The sequence below is a fragment of the Acipenser ruthenus genome, chromosome 4 (assembly GCF_902713425.1).
Source record: "Acipenser ruthenus chromosome 4, fAciRut3.2 maternal haplotype, whole genome shotgun sequence".
Lineage (NCBI taxonomy): Eukaryota > Metazoa > Chordata > Actinopteri > Acipenseriformes > Acipenseridae > Acipenser > Acipenser ruthenus.
Window position 1 is genome coordinate 3,277,619 of NC_081192.1, and position 19,965 is coordinate 3,297,583.

Here is a 19,965-nt window from a genome sequence, read left to right on the forward strand (position 1 = left end):
AGTAGGGCTGGTAGGTAACGTAATCACACACAGAGACATAAGCCCGATATACGCTCCTTGCAAAGGAGCCGGCTCTTTTGTACAGCGGTATCGGCGCTATGCTTCAGTGCGAGAGGTCCCGGGTTCGCGCCCGCCCTCCGCCTGTGTGTGGATTTCCTCGCTCTGTGTGATGCGCCTGCCTGCGGGAACCGAGAACGTTACACAAGCAAAGCATGGTTTGCGAACAGAGATTTCTTTAACGTCGTGTGGTATCATGTATGCAGTTTTAAAATAGAAATACAGTTTACTAAAACATGGTTCTTTCAAAATTGCACATTTGAGGCGAATACATAATGAATGCGCAACAGATTCATTTTTTTGTTTTAAGATGTGCGTAAATCACAGCAAAATGTTATATGAATGACATTATACTCGCTGCTCGGTGTATTGTTATTTATTATTTATTATTACTGGCAGTGCATTATTCTGCATATCTATACCATTACTGCAAAATATCATCCAAAAATTTTTTTAAAAAAAAACTTGAGAGTCATAAACTTGAAGGATGGGGCTTTTTTCATAAAATCATAACAGGGAGTGCTAATGTAATTTATTTGAGTTTATAGGCAGAATTTAGACGTTTTCATACAAAAGTTATTCCATAGCGGTATTTCATTTAGATCAGTATTTCAGTTCCGTGATAGCTGTATCCTTGGGCCAGGGTTGACACACAATATAGATACTCCCAGCGAGACCGCTGCAGCCACTCTTTTATCTCAATGTTTTCAGATTATTACTGCAATACCTTCTGGTCTGGTTGCTATTAGGGTGATTCATGTCATTAAATAGAAGTTTGTTTGTCTAAATTCAGTTATTAATGGAGTACGACACCGGTGTACACTTTCTTAAGAGTCTAGTTTGAGCGCCATCTGCTGGAGGAAAAACAAAGTTGCAGTTGAGCAGCTTGGATAAACACAATCACATATTCTCGTTGTTCTGCAATTAGACGTAGAAATGACCGGACACAGACATGTTCTAAAATATTGTTTGTGTATCTTTATTAATAATATATATTTTGTTTTCAAAGTTTTGAACAGGTTAAACTCTTCTGATAAAAATACAACATAAAAACACATCTATTCCACAATTTATTTTATTATATAATTTAATTAGGCGTATTCATTTGGATTGCTTATTTTTAATTGGTTACCTAGATGGAAAGATAATATAGATACAGTAGGTAAATATGAACGATATTTGAAATGTATTGTCATTTGTCAACGTCATGTGTTTAGTTATGGTACATGTGCATACAATTCAAAGTAGAAATAAAACAAGACATAAACCAAAAGCGAAAAAAAAACACGTCGTAGTGTTTAAATTATCTAAAGCTGCTTTGCAGACAGTAAACTGGATTGCAGAGGTTTTTTTTCCTGCAGATGTACAATATATTGTATCATACAGTCCTGAGCACATTTCCGTTTGCTGTAAGTGTAACAGACACGAGGGCTGGCAGTCTCGGGATTGGTGGTCGGTTGTGTTTCCTCGTTTCCTCCCAGCAATTAAAAAAAATCTACTATTCGTACATTCACTACTAAAACCACAGTGAATCACCAGAACAATGCTGACAGCTACTCTACGTCTGGATAGCAATGGTTATATAACGTATTTTACAATAATAATAATAATAATAATAATAATAATAATAATAATAATAATAATAATAATAATAATAATAACTTTTGAAACGTTCTGCAGCATGCTATCTTCTTGGGGTCCATTAACGTAGCTAATACTACTGCAAACAGGAATGTGAATTCAGGTGTCTTAGTTTAACATTGACCGTTACGGTTTATTTAAACACGAGGCGTTTCTAAACAACAGATCAATACAAATATAACAATCTTTTTATTCGTTAAATGTACTTCACATGTAATTAGAGAGAGAGAGAGAGAGAGAGAGAGAGAGAGAGAGAGAGAGAGAGAGAGAGAGAGAGAGAGAGAGAGAGAGAGAGAGAGAGATACTTGGTGCCTGAAAAAACTTGCAAATACAAAGCTTTGGAACGTAAGATGGTATATTATTAACACTGGGTAACAAGAGCATTGACTTCACTAATATTTTGTCAGGCTTTAGACTCTGTGTCTTCCATATTCTACATGTGTCTTCTCCTTGCATTAGTGAGGCTCCATTGCAAACTTAGGTAACCTCTTTTACAGCAGCAATACTTCTCAAATAGACCAAATAATCAAGCAATTCAAATAGGACACTTTGTGTTGCAAGAGTCCCCAGATTTGAACAAACCAAACACACTAACCAAGGGGAACATGGTCAGAGCACCCAGCATGGAACCCAACTGAACTACAGCTCCACACCATACGAGGGCGCTGTGTCCCTCGTCCCGTAAGATCACCCCGATCATCACCTTGACATAGGAGAGCGACAGAACAAAGAGCACCCATGCCATGACCTGAAAAAGAGACACAAAGTTTTATTATTACAATTATGATTCCTTTTCAACGTAGCCCAACATTAACTCTACCCTTGAGCAAGGTACTTTACCTAGATTGCTCCAGTAAAAAAAAAAAAAAAACAACTGTATAAATGGGTAATTATATGTAAAAAATGATGTGATATCTTGTAACACTTGTAAGTCGCCCTGGATAAGGGCGTCGGCTAAAAAATAAATAATAATAAATTAAATAATAACTCTTTAGGAGCATTTCTTTTGTTATCAACAACAGTTCCTCGTATCAGGCTTCGAACTTCATTATTTAGGGTTTTGAGCTGCAACCTTCTTCACAGTCTACAGAGCGGAACGCGGAGGTCAAGGATGAACTCGTCTACAACGTGAGGCAGGGTGCTGCAGTGGCTTACAGCTGAGATTGCCAAATCCTAGTTGAGATTTAACTTTACAGTTACTGTCTCAATTGAGCTACATCATGCCTTTTTTAATTGCTGTAATAGTTCTGGACTTGACTGTTCATTAACGTAGACAAACTACGAATATTTTCTGTGACTGAAAAAATACAAGTGTGTATTTCCGTGAAATGTGTTGAAAAATGTAAAGCCTAATTAAACCAGTTGTTTATTAATCCTAGAACGGTTATAAATAAAAGCCGAAAATCAGACGCCGTACCTATAGTGTAGTAAGAGGCAGTAACCATGGGTACTCTCAGTTACACTTAACTGAATATCGTTAATAGTTACTTAAATATTTCACTATAAAGTTTTGGATCATCAGTTTGCTGTTTTCACAGTAAAGTGATCCTTGTATTTTCCTGTTTGTTATTGTGGTGGGATAACTTCATAACTATAAGCCAACCTTCCCCTAAATTCTGCCGTAACTGCAAAGTAATGTATAATATTTGCCACAATCTGCTTAGAAATGCGTGCTGTGCTGTTTGAAGGTTAACTGCGTGGACTGTTGTGCATCTGGCATTCAGGGTTTCTCTAGTTTACAGAAGATATTTTTGTTTTTCAATGGAATGAACATAAGCCATCCATAAATAAAAAAAACACTATTTCTAGCCTGTTAAAGGGCCCCTTTACATTTCTAATTTGTATTACATGGTGAACATTTGCCCCTTTACCATATTAGCTTATTTATAGGGCCCTTGTTCAAAATGTGGACCCTTATGCACGGACTGTGTCGGTCTGTCTGTCTGCCTGTCTATCTGTCACATGTGGGGAACACAATATATCATAGACTCCTAATGAGCACAGGACCCAGACAGAATGTGGGTATAAAGTTTATCAACAGTTATACTATGTTGATCATATACATTTTTTGACGATTCAGGACGATCCTCTCTTAATGAGCGTACTGTTTGATCATTCCTGTGCTATGACTTATTTGGAGGTTAAATGAGCAATGAGTTTTACTTTGATTGGTGCCTTGCCATGAACACAATAATGTCATGAAGCTGAGCTCTGGTTGTTTCTAAGCAGTCTGAAGAAATCCTAATCTAAATAAGTCCCTGGCTATAGCCACACAATCATGTGCAATGACAAAACAATCTGTGCAAGGTAGTAACAGCCCAAACATGATGTTGAGCCAATGATATGCTGTATGAGGCTGTGTGGTCCAGTGGTTAAATAAAAAGGGCTTGTAACCAGGAGGTCGCCGGTTCAAACCCCACCTCAGCCACTGACTCATTGTGTGACTCTGAGCAAGTCACTTAACCTCCTTGTGCTCTGTCTTTCGGATGAGATGTAGTTGTAAGTGACTCTGCAACTGATGCATAGTTCACACACACTAGTCTCTGTAAGTCGTCTTGGATAAAGGCGTCTGCTAAATAAACAAATAATGATGCTGATTTAGCTACAGAAGATAATGATGTAAAATGCAAAGACAATTAAAACATGTTACTTACTATCAACATGGCCCCTGTGCTGTAATGAATGAGAAACGGGCACGGACTCAGTACCGCTGTAGTCATGATATAGGATCCGAAGCCAGTGCCAGCCAGGGTCAGGACTCCCAGCAGCAGGAACGACCTGGGAGGAACAAGGCATCGGCCCTTCATAAGAGTAGGAATAACAAGCATGGTTCTCATGGGGGATTTGTATGTTTACTGGGGTTCACGTTGAGAGTGTATTTCTGTCACACAAAGAGTGCAATAGAAAGTACATCTCAAATTAATTAGAGGTAATACTTAGAAACATACTGTAAGTCATTCAATCTAAATAACAAAACAGATGAAAAACTATTATTGTGGCACTTAATCTGTTTTTTATAGAACCTGTTGTGATTGAAACATTTAGAATGATTTGTCATTGACATTCAGAGTGTGAGCTCTACACTCTCAGCCTCCCTTCTCCCGTTTCTCTCTAAAACCCTCGAGTGAGCGGTACATCGCCAGCTCTCTGCTTTCCTGTTAACACATTCTCTGCTCGGCCCCCTCCAATCTGGCTTTCACCCGGCACACGCCACTGTAACTGCTCTTCTCTCCATCACTAACTCTCTGCTCTGCCCGTACCGCCTCCCTCTCTGTCCTTATTCTCCTCGACCTCTCTGCAGCCTTTGACATGGTTGACCACTCTATTCTCCTGTCCTCCCTCGCTGACCTGGGACTCTCCGGCACTGCTCTTGCCTGGTTCTCCTCCTACCTCGCTGATCGCACGTACCAGGTGTCCTGGCGCGGCGCACCCTCTGCCTTTTGCTCTCTTTCGACAGGATCCCTCCTGTTTTCTCTCTATATCCGCTCCCTGGGTCCCCTCATCTCCTCCTATGGCTTCTCGTATCATCTCTATGCTGATGATGCCCAGATCTTCCTCTCCATCCCCCCTCTGACTCCTGGATGCACTCGCTTCATCTCAAACTGAACCTTCCCAAATCAGACCTTTTCTCCACCCTTCTTCGTCCGCCACCGCTAATCTCTCTATCTCTATTCCTCTTGAATCCACCACCCTCTCTCCCTCCTCATTCACCAATAACCTTTGTGTCACCCTTGACCCCCTCCTTCCCCTACTCTCAGCACATCTCTACTCTGGCACGCTCCTGTTGCTTCTTCCTCAGCAACATACGCAGAATTTGCCCTTTCTTCACCAACTATTCCACGCAGGTCCTAGTTCAGGCCCTGGTACTGTCCTGCCTTGACTACTGCAACTCCCTCCTGGCCGGCCTTCCTGCCTCTGCTATCCATCCGCTCCAGCTTATCCAAAACTGGTGCTTGCCTTGTCTTTTCCCTTCCTCGTTTCTCCCACGCTACACTGCTGCTCCGCTCCCTCCACTGGCTCCCTATCGCCACTTGCATCCATTTCAGAACTCTTGAACTCGCCTATCACTTTCTTGACCTTTCTGCACCTTCCTATCTCCAGACTATAATTTCTCCCTACACCCCCCCCCCCTCCATTCCCACGCCTCCAGAGCTCGCTCCTTCTCCTCCCTTGCCCCTCAGTGGTGGAACGACCTACCCACGGATATCAGGACTGCTCAGTCCCTGACCATCTTCCGGCAGCTTCTCAAGACACACCTGCTCAGACAGCATCTGTAAACCTCACAACTCTCGACTATACTGGACTATATGGCACCCACCTGTATCAGTACTTCCATCATCTTGTAACTGCTCCATACCTTGCCATATTCTACTACTGCTCTTAACTATAACTATTTCCTGTATCTTGTATTTGATTTTACTCTTATAGGTATCCGTACTCACGTTTTTTGTAATTGCTCTTATTTGAAATCATTCTCATCCATTTATCATACTTATTACATGCTGTTTACTCATATAAGCAAATATTTTTACTATAAGTTAACTGCTCTTTGTCGAACTCACTCTTAAATGTAATTATTTACTGTATTCTCTATTTTGTTCTTAATTGAATTTGATCTTATTTGCAACTGATTTTATTGTACTTTATAACTGCTCTTATCTGTAATGTGATATTCTGATATGTGATATTTTATAATGTGATAATTTGTAATGTGATACTTTGTACTGTGACATTTTGTAACAACAGTAAGTCGCCCTGGATAAGGGCGTCTGCTAATAAATAAATAAATAAATAAATAAATAAATAATATAAGTGTAGTTGCTGCTAACAGGTTTCAGTGGGGATGTGACTTAGAATAACCATGTAGTGCGCCCGATTATTACCGCTGCAATTCCTACAACAGCTGAAGAGAACTCCAAGTGCCACCAATTTGCTTTCCAATTGAAACCCAATCTCCTGTTATCGTTTTGAACCTTTCCGTGCAGCTACTGTTCACTTGCTGTTTGAATAATAAAAAATAAAAATATGACGTGGAAATGATTCATGATCAGGAAAGTGCAGACACCTTGCTGCCTTCTTGTGGAATGCAGCTTGACTGCTTTTATTCATCTTGCTTCCCAGAATTTACAGGAAGGATTTTTTTTATTTTTTTTACTTCTGTATTTCCTCAGTTTTATTTGGCTTCTTGAAACTTGACTGAATTATTATATTAACTGAAAAGGGCCTCCTATTAAATACACATTTCGTTATTTCAGTGTGCTGTTATAGAGGCAGCAGGGAGACTCTTTATGTGTGCTGGCATATCTCAACTGAAAGACTAAGCAGTCACGCTGAGAGCAAGCGATGTGCTCTGGAAGGGGAACCTTCTGCAATGTGGGAAGCAGTGAAGCACAGCTGGACCAGGGGTCACAAATGGAGATTAGATAAAGGGGCATTCAGAACAGAAAATAGGAGGCACTTTTTTACACAGAGAATTGTGAGGGTCTGGAACCAACTCCCCAGTAATGTTGTTGAAGCTGACACCCTGGGATCCTTCAAGAAGCTGCTTGATGAGATTCTGGGATCAATAAGCTACTAACCACCAAACGAGCAAGATGGGCTAAATGGCCTCCCCTCGTTTGTAAACTTTCTTATGTTCTTATGTTCTTACTGTGTGAACTTCTGGTTGATGTTTTGTTTATTCCTCAAATAACCTACTAGCTAGCTTTTTAAAAAAAAATTGGTAGAACAATAGTAGTATCCAACAGTAACAGGTAGTTTAAATGTTAGATTTCAGAAATAAACTAAGTAAGATGGCTGTCTCAAGATATTACCTATTGGAATGGAAACCTTTCACCTTAGTAGCAAATAATATCTGCCTATTGTAGTCAAAAGATCAATAAATATTTCATGTACCTGATTTAAGGAAATCGTCACAGGGCTGAAGGAAAGACAGACATACAAAGAGTATATTCAGAGTTTACCACTGTAAGCCTCACCTGTTTGGCAGGAACATGGCGATGAAGCAAGCCACAGGATTGGCTACAGCACCAAGGGTGGCTGACATGTGGTAGGCATTGTTTCCATAGGGTAGACAGGAGTAGGACTGGACTGCAGGGAGGACAGCATTGGTCAGTGCATTTGCCCAGCCAAGCACCACAAAGAGAAATAGACACTCGGGCCAGCTGTACTTCCCAGAACCAAACGAGCTCTGCGCTGCAGGCTGTTGGCTTTCCAGAGGGCTAATCATGGGCTTCTGCTCAGGCTGACTGTTTTCTCTAGGACTCAGCTCCCCATTTTCGTCATGAATGCCTCCCTCAATGTATCTGCTGGATTTATGTTCCCGGCGAACATTTGGGTGGTAGTTGAGAAGCAGGAAGGCCCCTAAGCACACCACCATCATCACACTGAGGAAAAAGAAAAAGACTTGAGCAGAAAACATGGCAGGTTGGTACCAAGCCTGCAGCTCCAAGCTTGCGGTCGAGTTGCCAAAGCTGCCATTTATTGTTTGTGTCTGGTTGATGCATTTCACCATTCCCACGCCTTGAACCAGGGCCACTAACCCCGGTACTAATCCACTGAGTCCCTCGCCGATGAAGTACGTGGTCATGTACTGGGGTTTGAGACGCATCATGAAAGGGAGAAACGTCACAGAGGACGTGCAGTCCACGGTGGAGAGGAAGAACGTTAGAACCAGGAGAGCCACACTTCGGGAGCTGCCAGCAACAACCAGGGTCTCCTTCCAGAAGAAAGCCAGGAGGAAACTGGCAAGAATGCCTACGCCAATGATGGTATAAATGACCGCAACCTCACTTAGCTTGCCTGGATGGAAACGGTGCATTAAGGTGACAAACAGAGGCCCAATGTTGGCCATCTGGATGAGCACAGTAAGGTAAGAAGGCAGGTACCACCCCTCTGGGATGTCAGGCACAATCAAGGGCAGCTCTACCCACATCCCGTTGATGGCCACCCAGGACCCGATCCCAAAGAGGCAGGATAAGGTGTGTGTTAGCAGTGCCATGGCTAATCAGTGAGGTCCAAATCCTTTCAAGCAACGACAAGACGCCACTGGTTGGAAGAGTATCTGGAATCGTAAGAGGAAGGGAAATGTTTACTTAGACGAAGTTTTCCAGTTATCAGTTTGAAATTGTTCCCCATTTTTGGCACAATGCCTCACACAGTTTGTAAAAGTAGTTCCTCTTATTTTATAGTGTTATATACATATCATATATATATGATTTTGAAAGATGAGTGATTTCTTAAAATTACATTATTTTAAAATTAGCTTCAACACATAGAGAATTGTGAAATTGCATCCTTTAGATTAGAACATACACATCAACAGATAGGTCCTTTTACTTTACATGTTACTCATTAAAAAAAAAACAACATTCAAACACAAAGCACCATAAAAAGTCAGAATGTCCTACCTACAGTAGCCAGGAATTGCCAGGAATTTCCACAGTAGCTCTCTACTCGCTCTCTTCCTCTCTAAGCGATGTGTCAGCTGCTTAAAATGTCTGCCTTGTCATTGTTACATCATTCAGTTTGAATGAAGCAATCTCTCTGAAGCCTATACGCTGACCCTGTATTATGTTCACCTCACAGTGTGGGCAGAATGCGAGTCATGTACTGGACCCGTCTTCTGAGGTGCTTTAAGCAGGGATCCATGTGCTTTCCTATACCGGCTGTTCCTGGCTGTGTGTAAGAGGGTGACTCTGCAGCTACAAGCTCCTCCCTGGCTCTGCTCCCTGTTTGCAACATCGCTGGTACTGTGTAGGAGGGGCATCTTGCTCATTTTCATACAGAAGCCCAGGTTAGCTGCAGTATATACTGTGTGTGTATGTGTATATAATGATTTCCACACCTTGTAATTAGATCTTCCCTGTCACACTGCAGAGGGGAGAGGCTGGAGGCAGGAGCACACCTGCAAAGCTGCACTGGGTTGCTGGCTCAGCTGTGCCAACAGTCGCTCAATAATGAAGTTTCTCTCTCTGGATTTGTAAGTCACACAGAATTCAGTTCCAGACTTGAACTTGGACGTTCTTTGAGCAGCAGGCGAATTCTGTTTTACTGTACTTTAAAAAAAAGATTAGTTTTGTTTTATCTTATTTTTCTTAAGTGAATTTTCAAGCAGATTAACAGCACAGATATTTCAAACACAATGGTCTATTAAAACAATAAAACACAGCAATTGACTCTTTTCCTGTTATTAAGGTAACAGTCTTTGCTAACCCCAAGTTCAATACTAGAGTTCTTTGCCTTAAACAGTGCCTCTGGGCCTGCAGTTTTTTGCACCCTCCTTTCTTAGTCCCTTCCAGCCTGAAGACGTCTGTGCCTCAAGTGGTAATCTGTGTTAACCCTTCCCATCTTTTATTATTATTATTTGTTTATTTATCAGACGCCTTTATCCAAGGCGACTTACAGAGACTAGGGTGTGTGAACTATGCATCAGCTGCAGAGTCACTTACAATTACGTCTCACCCGAAAGACGGAGCACAAGGAGGTTAAGTGACTTGCTCAGGGTCACACAATGAGTCAGTGGCCAAGGGGGGATTTGAACCAGGGACCTCCTGGTTACAAGCCCTTTTCTTTAACCACTGGACCACACAGCCTCCTACTTGGGTTACAGCCGCCAGCGTTTAAACCCCCAGGCGCGGTGCACTCCAGCAGTGGTGTTGCTGGCAATGACGATGCTGGCAGTAGGGACGCTGGCGGCGGCACGGGGCCCTCCGGTGCTGGCAGTGGTACTGGCAGTGGCAAGGCTGACCCAAGCATGGGGCACTCTAGTGCTTGCGTTGGGCAGTCAAGCGGTAGCGCTGGACCTTCAGGCCATGGCGGTGGTGGTGTTTACGGGGTTCGGGAGGTGGTACTGGCGGCAGTCATCATTCCTGCTCTCCACTGGTGCCCTGCTCTTGGCTCGAGCCCTTTGCAGGAGCTCTTGAAAGGGCTGGCGCTTGCAGCGGCGACAGCTCTCCCCATCTTGCAACTAGTGCTGACCACGACTCAAGGATCTCCAGCCGCTGCTCCCCCATCAGGCGGGGGCAGGACACCACGTAGTGCCCATATTTCCTGCAGGCACAGCACCCCTGCGGGGCGACCCAAACGCTTCGGTAGTCTTCTCAGCTGCCCTTCCCCCAAGTAGCTGGCAGGTGTCTGCAGGGTATTCCAGCAGCACCTTCCTCTCCGGCACTTGTGCAGGCAGTGCCTCCTTCTCCGACACTGGAGACAGTAGCAGCTCCCTTGCTTGCCTCCGGGAACGGCCGCACCTCCTCTGCTTTCGTTTTCGGGCAGGCAGTACCTCCACTTCCTCATGGAAGGGGCAGCGTGCCACCTTGTGCCCGAACTCCCCACAGGCAAGGTACCAGCCTTGATCCTCAAGGCCACTGAGGAGGTCCTTCAGTCCGCCATCCCACCGGGTCTGGAATGGGTCGGAGTTGTAGCAGATCGACTTGTTCATTGTCTCCTAACTGCTCCTGCCTGACGCTCGTGGATTTGACTGAATCCCGCTTCTCACTCCAATGTAGCGTTTCGCAGGTGGCAGAAAACAGAGAGACGCTGGTTCCTTTTTCAAATTCTTTGTCTTTATTTATTTCTCTGGACGCTCTCTCAGCACCCAGACAGAGCCCACAGCTCTGTCGGCAACACAGGATTCACACACAAGAACTCAGCAACCATGGCAACCAGCACAACAACAACTCCCAGAACAGCGCTGCACGCCTTCTTATAGGCTTAGCCCATCCCCTTATGCAAATAGATTACCAGGCTCCAGACACATCCCATTGGCCCTCAGCCACACACCAGGACCAATGGGCACAGACCGACAACAACCAATGAGGACGCACAGATAACAACCAATGAGAATAAACCAGGGCAGATAAACAAACAGCGGGTCACATGGTATGGCAATACACAAACAAGGGTAAACATGCAATGGTGGAATACAGTGGAGAGGGAATAACACAGACAGCATGCAAACACAAACAGCAGGGAATACAGAACATAAACACAAATGCACGGATCGCTACATAACATAATAAAACCGGACAATTTATTTGCTAAAGAACTAGCAGAAACACTAGTTTCCTAGCTATACTTGATTAAATGTTTTAGTTATGGGAGAATACATCTTTAGAACGTTTTGTTAAAGATGTGGTTGCAGGTAGTATACAAATACATCTTTAGAACGTTTTGTTAAAGATGTGGTTGCAGGTAGTTTACAAACCTTGACATTTCACTGCCCAGGGGAAACGTTGTTGTAAGGCAAATACATTGATTGAGCATCTCTTTTCTCCTGTATTGAAAAGCTTGTCGCCTTTTGAACTGTCTCTGTCGTATCACTTTTACTGCCCACTTATGCACATTATTCCTATCTCTCAAACAGATTTCTAAATCTGACCTCCTTTTCTTCCCCTCCTCATCTTCCCCCTCCTCTGATCTCTCTATCTCTATTCCTCTGGAATCTACTATGCGCTCACCCTCCTTCTCAGCCAAGAAATTCAGAGTAACCCTGGACCCCTGCCTCTCCTACTCCCAGCACATCTGCACTCTAGCACGCACCTGCCGATTCTTCCTGAGCAACATACAAAGAATTCGACCCTTCCTCACCAACTACTCCACGGAACTCCTCGTCCAAGCCCTGGTACTCTCAACCAGGGCTTGGATAGCCTCAACCATCAACATCAGGCTTGATGCCCAAAAAAGCAGCTCCTCCTGCTCCATCAGAGCCTACACTCCTGCTTGTCTCTCGGTGATGTCATTTCATGCAAGAGACTGAACAAGACCAATCAACATGGAAACAAACCATCAGACATCTGAAAAAAAAGAAAAGAAAACTATTGCTGCAGCTAATGCATGACTTTTCTTCTGTTTGCCATTAAGGAGCTGTGAACACGCGCAATATCTTAAGGCTCTGAACCTGGAGTGGAGGCCCGGCTCTACCAGAACACTGTCTGGATCCTACACCTGCCTCTACTCTTAACACCTCTTCCAGCACAGCCGCACTTGTTTTCCTGTCCACTTCTCTTCCTCGGCGCCGTTCCTGGCGCCAGCCAGCACTTGCTTCAAGATTCTGCCATCAACTCTTGTGGCCAGTCATAGCCCAGCTGGCGCAATCATGCTACATCCAGCAGCATCCAGCCAATGTTCACCTAACCACTCTGCCTCAGCCTTCAAAAGCAGCCCCTTCTACCAGCACAGCCACGCAGAGCGCAGCTTCCAAAATCTTCATGCACGTCAGGCTCCAGCTAGCCTCAGCATTCACGTCAGGCTCCAGCTAGCCTCAGCATTCACGTCAGGCTCCAGCTAGCCTCAGCATTCACGTCAGGCTCCAGCTAGCCTCAGCATTCACATCAGGCTCCAGCTAGCCTCTGCATTCACGTCAGGCTCCAGCTAGCCTCAGCATTCACGTCAGGCTCCAGCTAGCCTCAGCATTCACATCAGGCTCCAGCTAGCCTCAGCATTCACGTCAGACTCCCAGCTAGCCTTAGCATTCAAGTCAGGCTCCCAGCTAGCCTTAGCATTCACGTCAGACTACCAGCTAGCCTTAGCATTCAAGTCAGGCTCCCAGCTAGCCTTAGCATTCACGTCAGGCTCCAGCTAGCCTCAGCATTCAAGTCAGGCTCCAGCTAGCCTCAGCATTCACGTCAGGCTCCAGCTAGCCTCAGCATTCAAGTCAGGCTCCAGCTAGCCTCAGCATTCACATCAGGCTCCAGCTAGCCTCAGCATTCAAGTCAGGCTCCAGCTAGCCTCTGCATTCACGTCAGGCTCCAGCTAGCCTCAGCATTCACATCAGGCTCCAGCTAGCCTCAGCATTCACATCAGGCTCCAGCTAGCCTCAGCATTCACGTCAGACTCCCAGCTAGCCTTAGCATTCAAATCAGGCTCCCAGCTAGCCTCAGCATTCACGTCAGACTCCCAGCTAGCCTTAGCATTCAAGTCAGGCTCCCAGCTAGCCTTAGCATTCACGTCAGACTCCCAGCTAGCCTTAGCATTCAAGTCAGGCTCCCAGCTAGCCTTAGCATTCACGTCAGACTACCAGCTAGCCTCAGCATTCACGTCAGGCTCCAGCTAGCCTCAGCATTCACGTCAGGCTCCAGCTAGCCTCAGCATTCAAGTCAGGCTCCCAGCTAGCCTCTGCATTCACATCAGGCTCCAGCTAGCCTCAGCATTCACATCAGGCTCCTAGCTAGCCTCAGCATTCACATCAGGCTCCAGCTAGCCTCAGCATTCACATCAGGCTCCAGCTAGCCTCAGCATTCACGTCAGGCTCCAGCTAGCCTCAGCATTCACGTCAGACTCCCAGCTAGCCTTAGCATTCAAGTCAGGCTCCCAGCTAGCCTTAGCATTCACATCAGACTACCAGCTAGTCTCAGCATTCACATCAGGCTCCCAGCTAGCCTCAGCATTCACGTCAGGCTCCCAGCTAGCCTCAGCATTCACATCAGGCTCCCAGCTAGCCTTAGCATTCACATCAGACTACCAGCTAGCCTTAGCATTCACATCAGGCTCCAGCTAGCCTCAGCATTCACGGTAAGCTCCCAGCTAGCCTTAGCATTCACGTCAGCCTCCCAGCTAGCCTTAGCATTCAAGTCAGGCTCCAGCTAGCCTCAGCATTCACGCCAGGCTCCAGCTAGCCTCAGCATTCACGTCAGGCTCCAGCTAGCCTCAGCATTCAAGTCAGGCTCCCAGCTAGCCTCTGCATTCACATCAGGCTCCAGCTAGCCTCAGCATTCACATCAGGCTCCCAGCTAGCCTCAGCATTCACATCAGGCTCCAGCTAGCCTCAGCATTCAAGTCAGGCTCCCAGCTAGCCTCTGCATTCACATCAGGCTCCAGCTAGCCTCAGCATTCACATCAGGCTCCCAGCTAGCCTCAGCATTCACATCAGGCTCCAGCTAGTCTCAGCATTCACGTCAGGCTCCCAGCTAGCCTGAGCATTCACATCAGGCTCCAGCTAGTCTCAGCATTCACGTCAGGCTCCCAGCTAGCCTCAGCATTCACATCAGGCTCCAGCTAGTATCAGCATTCACGTCAGGCTCCCAGCTAGCCTCAGCATCCACTCCTGACTCCCTCTACCAGAGGCCAAGTCAGTGGCTCCGCCCCACCTACGAAGCGGCCTTCTTCTCCAGCACAGCCTCATAGTCAACAAAGCATCTAGCAGTGCTTGCAAGCAGCAGCCACTCAGCCTCACCTTTCAACCCTGCTCCTGCCACCAGCCCAGCCACACAGCACACTTCCGCACTCCATCTTGCAGCACTCTGCTCAACCTCAACCTGCCATTGCTCTGGCCATCGAAGCAGCATTGTCCAGCAAGTCAGCCACGCATCCTGCAGCAGTTCTCGATGGAAGCTCTGCCTTCTAAGCAACTCTATCCATCAGGAGAGTTGCAGCCACGCCATCTCCAATCACCAGACTGGAAGCAATGAAGGACATAAAAATGTGGACAACTGTACTGCAGCACTGGAATCGGCTATCTATGTTCCACAAGGATTGTGTATCAGCTGCAGATCTCACTCTGTTCACAGATGATTCTCATCTAGGCTATGGGGCAATCCTGGCCAAGTTTTTCAGCCAATGGCCCCCTGAAACAGCAATTCTATCACCGGAACAGAAATCCACTGCATTATTGGAATTATACTCAACAGTTGCTGCTGCTTTCATCTGGGGCAGATCATGGTCTAGAAAATCAATTTCTGTTCTATAGCAACAATTCAGCCACAGTCGAAATAATCAAGGCTGATCTCCAGTACCATTCATCATGAAATGACTGCGAAGGCTCATATGGCTATTTGTGTCAAACAATTTCTTAATTCAAGCCAGGCATGTGCCCGGTTCCTCTAATAACATTGCCGATGCTCTCCCGTTTGCAGATTTCCAAATTTCACCAGATCATGCCAGCAGCATCGCCTCTCCCTCTGTCAACCTCCTCCCTTCAATCACCTCATCATAGAATAAATTCATCCCTTTCCAGTTTACTTCTCTCTGCTCAGGGCTACATGGCAGCAGCTCTGGCTCCAGCAACCAACTCATCATACAGAACAGCATGGAATTCATACTCCCGAATCATGCACCGAATCATCCCGACCGGCACAGTTCAACCACAACAGGATCCTGTCATTCGTTGTGCACCTCCGGGACATCCTCCAGCTGTCACACACTACCATTAGATCATATCTGTCTGGGATTCAACACCACTACTGACTCCAGTGCATCCCAGCACCCACCCTCCTTTCACTGCCTGCAGTCAGCCTGACTCTCCGCGGAATCGAGAAGTCTCTTCAACCTACTTCTCCGATGAGGATGCCGATCACGACGGACATCCTCCTAAAGATGATTTCCATCCTCTGTAACAGATGCTTCAATCCAGCAGACGACATCGTAATGGAAGCAATCTGTATAACTGCCTTCTTCGGGTTTCTAAGATGCGCAGAGTTCACGGTTGCATCCTTTTCCAGTTTCCCAGCTTCAGGAATCAGAACGAGCAACCTCTCCTGCAATAAAGACCAGCACTTCCTGCTGTTTTTTTTTGAGGAAATCAAAAACCCATCAACTTCATTCTAGACATTGTATTCAATTATCAAATATTAACTCTCCCCTTTGCCCTTACTGTTGTCTGGCAAAACTCATCGCTCTCAAGAAACCCAGTCACTCAGATCCGCTGTTTACCGACTGCTCAAGGAACATTGTCACTAGGAACTGGTTTTCATTTCATCTGTCCTCTCTCATAACTAAAGCAGGTCTGCCACAGCAATTCTTGACTCCTCACTCCTTCAGAATCGGAGCTGCAACTTCAGCTGTCAGAGCAGGACTAAATCAACATATTATTAAAACTCTAGGTCGCTGGGCTTTATCAGCAGTTGAGACGTACATTCGAACGTCAGCATCAGACTTTATTTCTGGGGGGGGATATTGATCACTTCCCCTAGCTTCTCAGGCATCCACCATTCAAGCTCTCTAGCCAGCGGGACCCCCGGCCACAATCATCTTACCTTTTGCATGATGTGCGCTGTTCTGCTACGTTTCCATCTATACTGGACCTTTAGTTCCTCTACTATCTCAAACTTTGTAATTATACTAACATCTGTTTCTATAGAGCCCCCTGTAAGTGCCGTTGCTGCGCAATCATATTGGCCACTCTATCTTATTTTCTTCCTTCAAGGACTTAATCACAAGTCCGTTCGGCTCCGTTGAGTCGCGACCATTCTCCTCCCCCCTGTGGGTTTGCATCCGCATCCAAGCCGCCGCTGCGGCGGCTCTCCTGTGAGTAGGGGACTAACACTTTATGTTTTCTAGGTCTCGGGGGTCATCCAACCAGCCTTCAGTCACCAAGGTTCCCAGTCACGAGACTGAGACTTGCTTTCCTCTCCACTTTTTCCCCTTCAAGTAAATAGCGCTCATCGAACCTGCTATAAATCACTCTACACTATAAAAAAATCACTCTCTATACACTCTATAAAAAACTACACACATTTCACCGATACTCCATGAAATAACATACCTGTCATTTTAAAATATAATGTTACCTGTCTCCACATGCTGCTACAACTTTAACCACTGGACAAAACTGTGTGGTCCAGTGGTTAAAGAAAAGGGCTTGTAACCAGGAGGTCCCTGGTTCAAATCCCACCTCAGCCACTGACTCATTGTGTGACCCTGAGCAAGTCACTTCACCTCCTTGTGCTCCGTCTTTCGGGTGAGACGTAATTGTAAGTGACTCTGCAGCTGATGCATAGTTCACACACCCTAGTCTCTGTAAGTCGCCTTGGATAAAGGCGTCTGCTAAATAAACAAATAATCTGACTAATAATCTAATAAATAACATACCTGTCATTTTTCTTTTCATTTTGACCATCTTGACAACTTTTTACACTTAGAACTTTAAAGTCTGTTTCAAAATGTCCGCTCTAGTGCACTGGGGTTTGAGATCTGTCCTCTAAATTACTACTTGTTTAAAAAAAAACAAAAAGAAACATAACAACAAGTGCTCTGGCTTTTCTGTTCCGCACCACATCATGGATCGTTATTGCTGTGTTGCCTGTTTGACAATGTGGGCAACAATCCTATGAATCATATTTTGTCATACTTGTACTTGCTAGAACCAAAGTCATTGTATTTATCTTGCTCTTAATTGTATTATTACTTGTACTGTGATTCTTGAAATGTATTTGTTTATGACTGTAAGTCACCCTGGATAAGGGTGTCTGCTAAGAAATAAATAATAATAATAATAATAATAATAATCCTGACACTATATTTTGAAAAGAGCTCTGAACAGACTAAACAATACAAAGTTCTGGGGGAAGAAAGTAGGGGATACTGTATGTATTTATAGGTTTTTTAAATTATTATTTGTACTGTTTTCCTGGCAATCACCCTAGTTAGCATTAGCTGTATAATACCTTTTATGCTATTTTCATTGTTCTCTTTGTGTAGATGAAGAATAAAAAATCTCATAGTCTATTTGGCCGAGGATAAGCAGAGCAGACAGAGTTAAAGCAAGTTTACTCTGTCCTTCTGTTCTGCTTCTTTAAGTTGGGGAGAGAATATGAAAAACAGATCAGTTAAAAGGGTTGTAAAATCTATACAGGTAACAGGTAATTATCAAAATTGTTGCAAAATATTAAGCAATACTTATTTATACAGAGTTTGAGTTTTTGCAATTAATTTAAAGAATTGTTGATGACATTGTAAGTTATGTGAAATAGATTAGAATGCATTTCAAGGTATTGTAGCAATCTCAGTTAATGCAGGCAGGCGCATCACACAGGGCGAGGCAATCCACACACAGGTGGAGGGTGGGCACCAACCCGGGACCTCTTGCTCTAAAGCATAGCGCCGATACCGCTGTACAAAAGAACCGTCTCCATTGCAAGGAGCGTATATCCGTATATCAGGCTTATGTCTTCATGTGTGATTACATCACCTACCAGCCCTGTTGCTGCCTTCCCCCGTGCACGCTACACTATTATATTATCAATCATGTATAGATCCATGAAAAAAATAAATTACAGTTTGTGCTCCCTTTCGTGTTAAACATATACACTTACACAGAGAGGGTTAAAGACACAGAAACACAGACACACACACACACAGGGCACCTTTTCTTGTAAGTAACCAGCCACCTGGAAGGTTGAGCATTTGAATAACCAGAATTGCTGTTTTTTTCAGGAAATGTGGGTTGTAATACACCTCTCCCTCTGGTCCCAAACTAATAAAGCTGTGGATGTAATACTTCTTGTAAAAACTCTACAATGCAATTGGCAAATGCCCCATGAACATGCAACTAATCCTACCCTTAAATCACAATTTCACCCAGTTCTTAATCCTAACATTAAAGTCAATATCAGATTGCAGTTTTGCTATTCTGTCCCCCAAAAAGTGGGGAGGAGGGGAAGAAACTTTCTCCAAAAGTTAACAACATTAACTACCTTATTATTTATCCAGCAGAGCACAATTGAGCTGCTCTCCCACATCTTCTTCAGTTTCTTTTTCTATTTTATTTTTTTGGGGGGGAAATTTTCTTCCCAAAATATTCAGCACCTATACGCAATGTTTAGACTCAGTAATGAGACCGAAGTGTTGCAAAATAGTACCTCTGCTGCAGTTGCAATTCTCTTTTGTAGTATTACATTGTGCTTTCCAATATACTGCAGCCTGCTGTTTGAAGGGTTTGACTCTCTTCTGAACCTGAACTCTGTGTACTCACATGGAACTGCAGGCTTGGAGATGAACAGCTCTCTGTAGATAGTGCAGTCCTTTGCAGTGTGTGGAAGGGAATTCCGAAACACTCCAGATTAACTTCAGAGTGGGAGTGTTCAACCTAACCTACCACATGCCTCCATTCCGCCCAGATTAAGGGTACTGTTATCTAACTGCCTGTTACAGCCATGTGAGCCTCTTCTGTCTGGTTTCACCTAAAACAAAAACATTACAAATCATATTGCTTTAAATCCTGGTACTGTTTTGACTTGTATCCCCTTTATTATTTCTTTAAACCCCTGCTGAGTGAAAGAATGAAGTTATGCATAATTTAATGTTAATAGCCAACCTGAGCTTTTCTTGCAAACTTGATTTGGAACTGGACCAGGGCTCAGGGCAGCTGACACGACACTCACTATAGTTAAAAAATGTGTACTATCTTCGTTATTGCATTTTTTATTATGCTAGCGACGTGCTTTATTTAAAAAAAAAAAAAAAGAAAGAAAAAAGAAAAAAAGAAAGCGCCCTCGAGGCCAAAGTAGTTCTTCAAATGAATCCAAAGCATCCAGCAATATCCTTCGGAAAGAT

At 44.4% G+C, this 19,965-nt stretch overlaps 1 protein-coding gene across 4 annotated transcripts; it reads right to left on the bottom strand.

The window, feature by feature from the left end:
- Positions 1 to 1,935: 1,935 nt before the first annotated feature.
- zgc:91890 (solute carrier family 52, riboflavin transporter, member 3-B) lies at positions 1,936 to 19,441 on the bottom strand. Of its 4 annotated transcripts, none has more exons than XM_059021323.1 (4): positions 19,385 to 19,441; positions 7,677 to 8,761; positions 4,353 to 4,476; positions 1,936 to 2,446 (listed from the first exon to the last, which is right to left on the bottom strand). In XM_059021323.1, exons 2-4 carry the CDS (start codon positions 8,696 to 8,698, stop codon positions 2,234 to 2,236), a joined length of 1,359 nt encoding a protein of 452 aa, XP_058877306.1. In that variant the 5' UTR covers positions 8,699 to 8,761; positions 19,385 to 19,441; the 3' UTR covers positions 1,936 to 2,233. The 4 variants fall into 4 exon arrangements, with proteins under 4 accessions (XP_058877306.1, XP_033855470.3, XP_033855469.3 ...); XM_033999579.3 differs by lacking the exon at positions 19,385 to 19,441 and adding an exon at positions 9,545 to 9,761; XM_033999578.3 differs by lacking the exon at positions 19,385 to 19,441 and adding an exon at positions 9,112 to 9,400.
- Between the last annotated feature and the right edge of the window lie 524 nt (positions 19,442 to 19,965).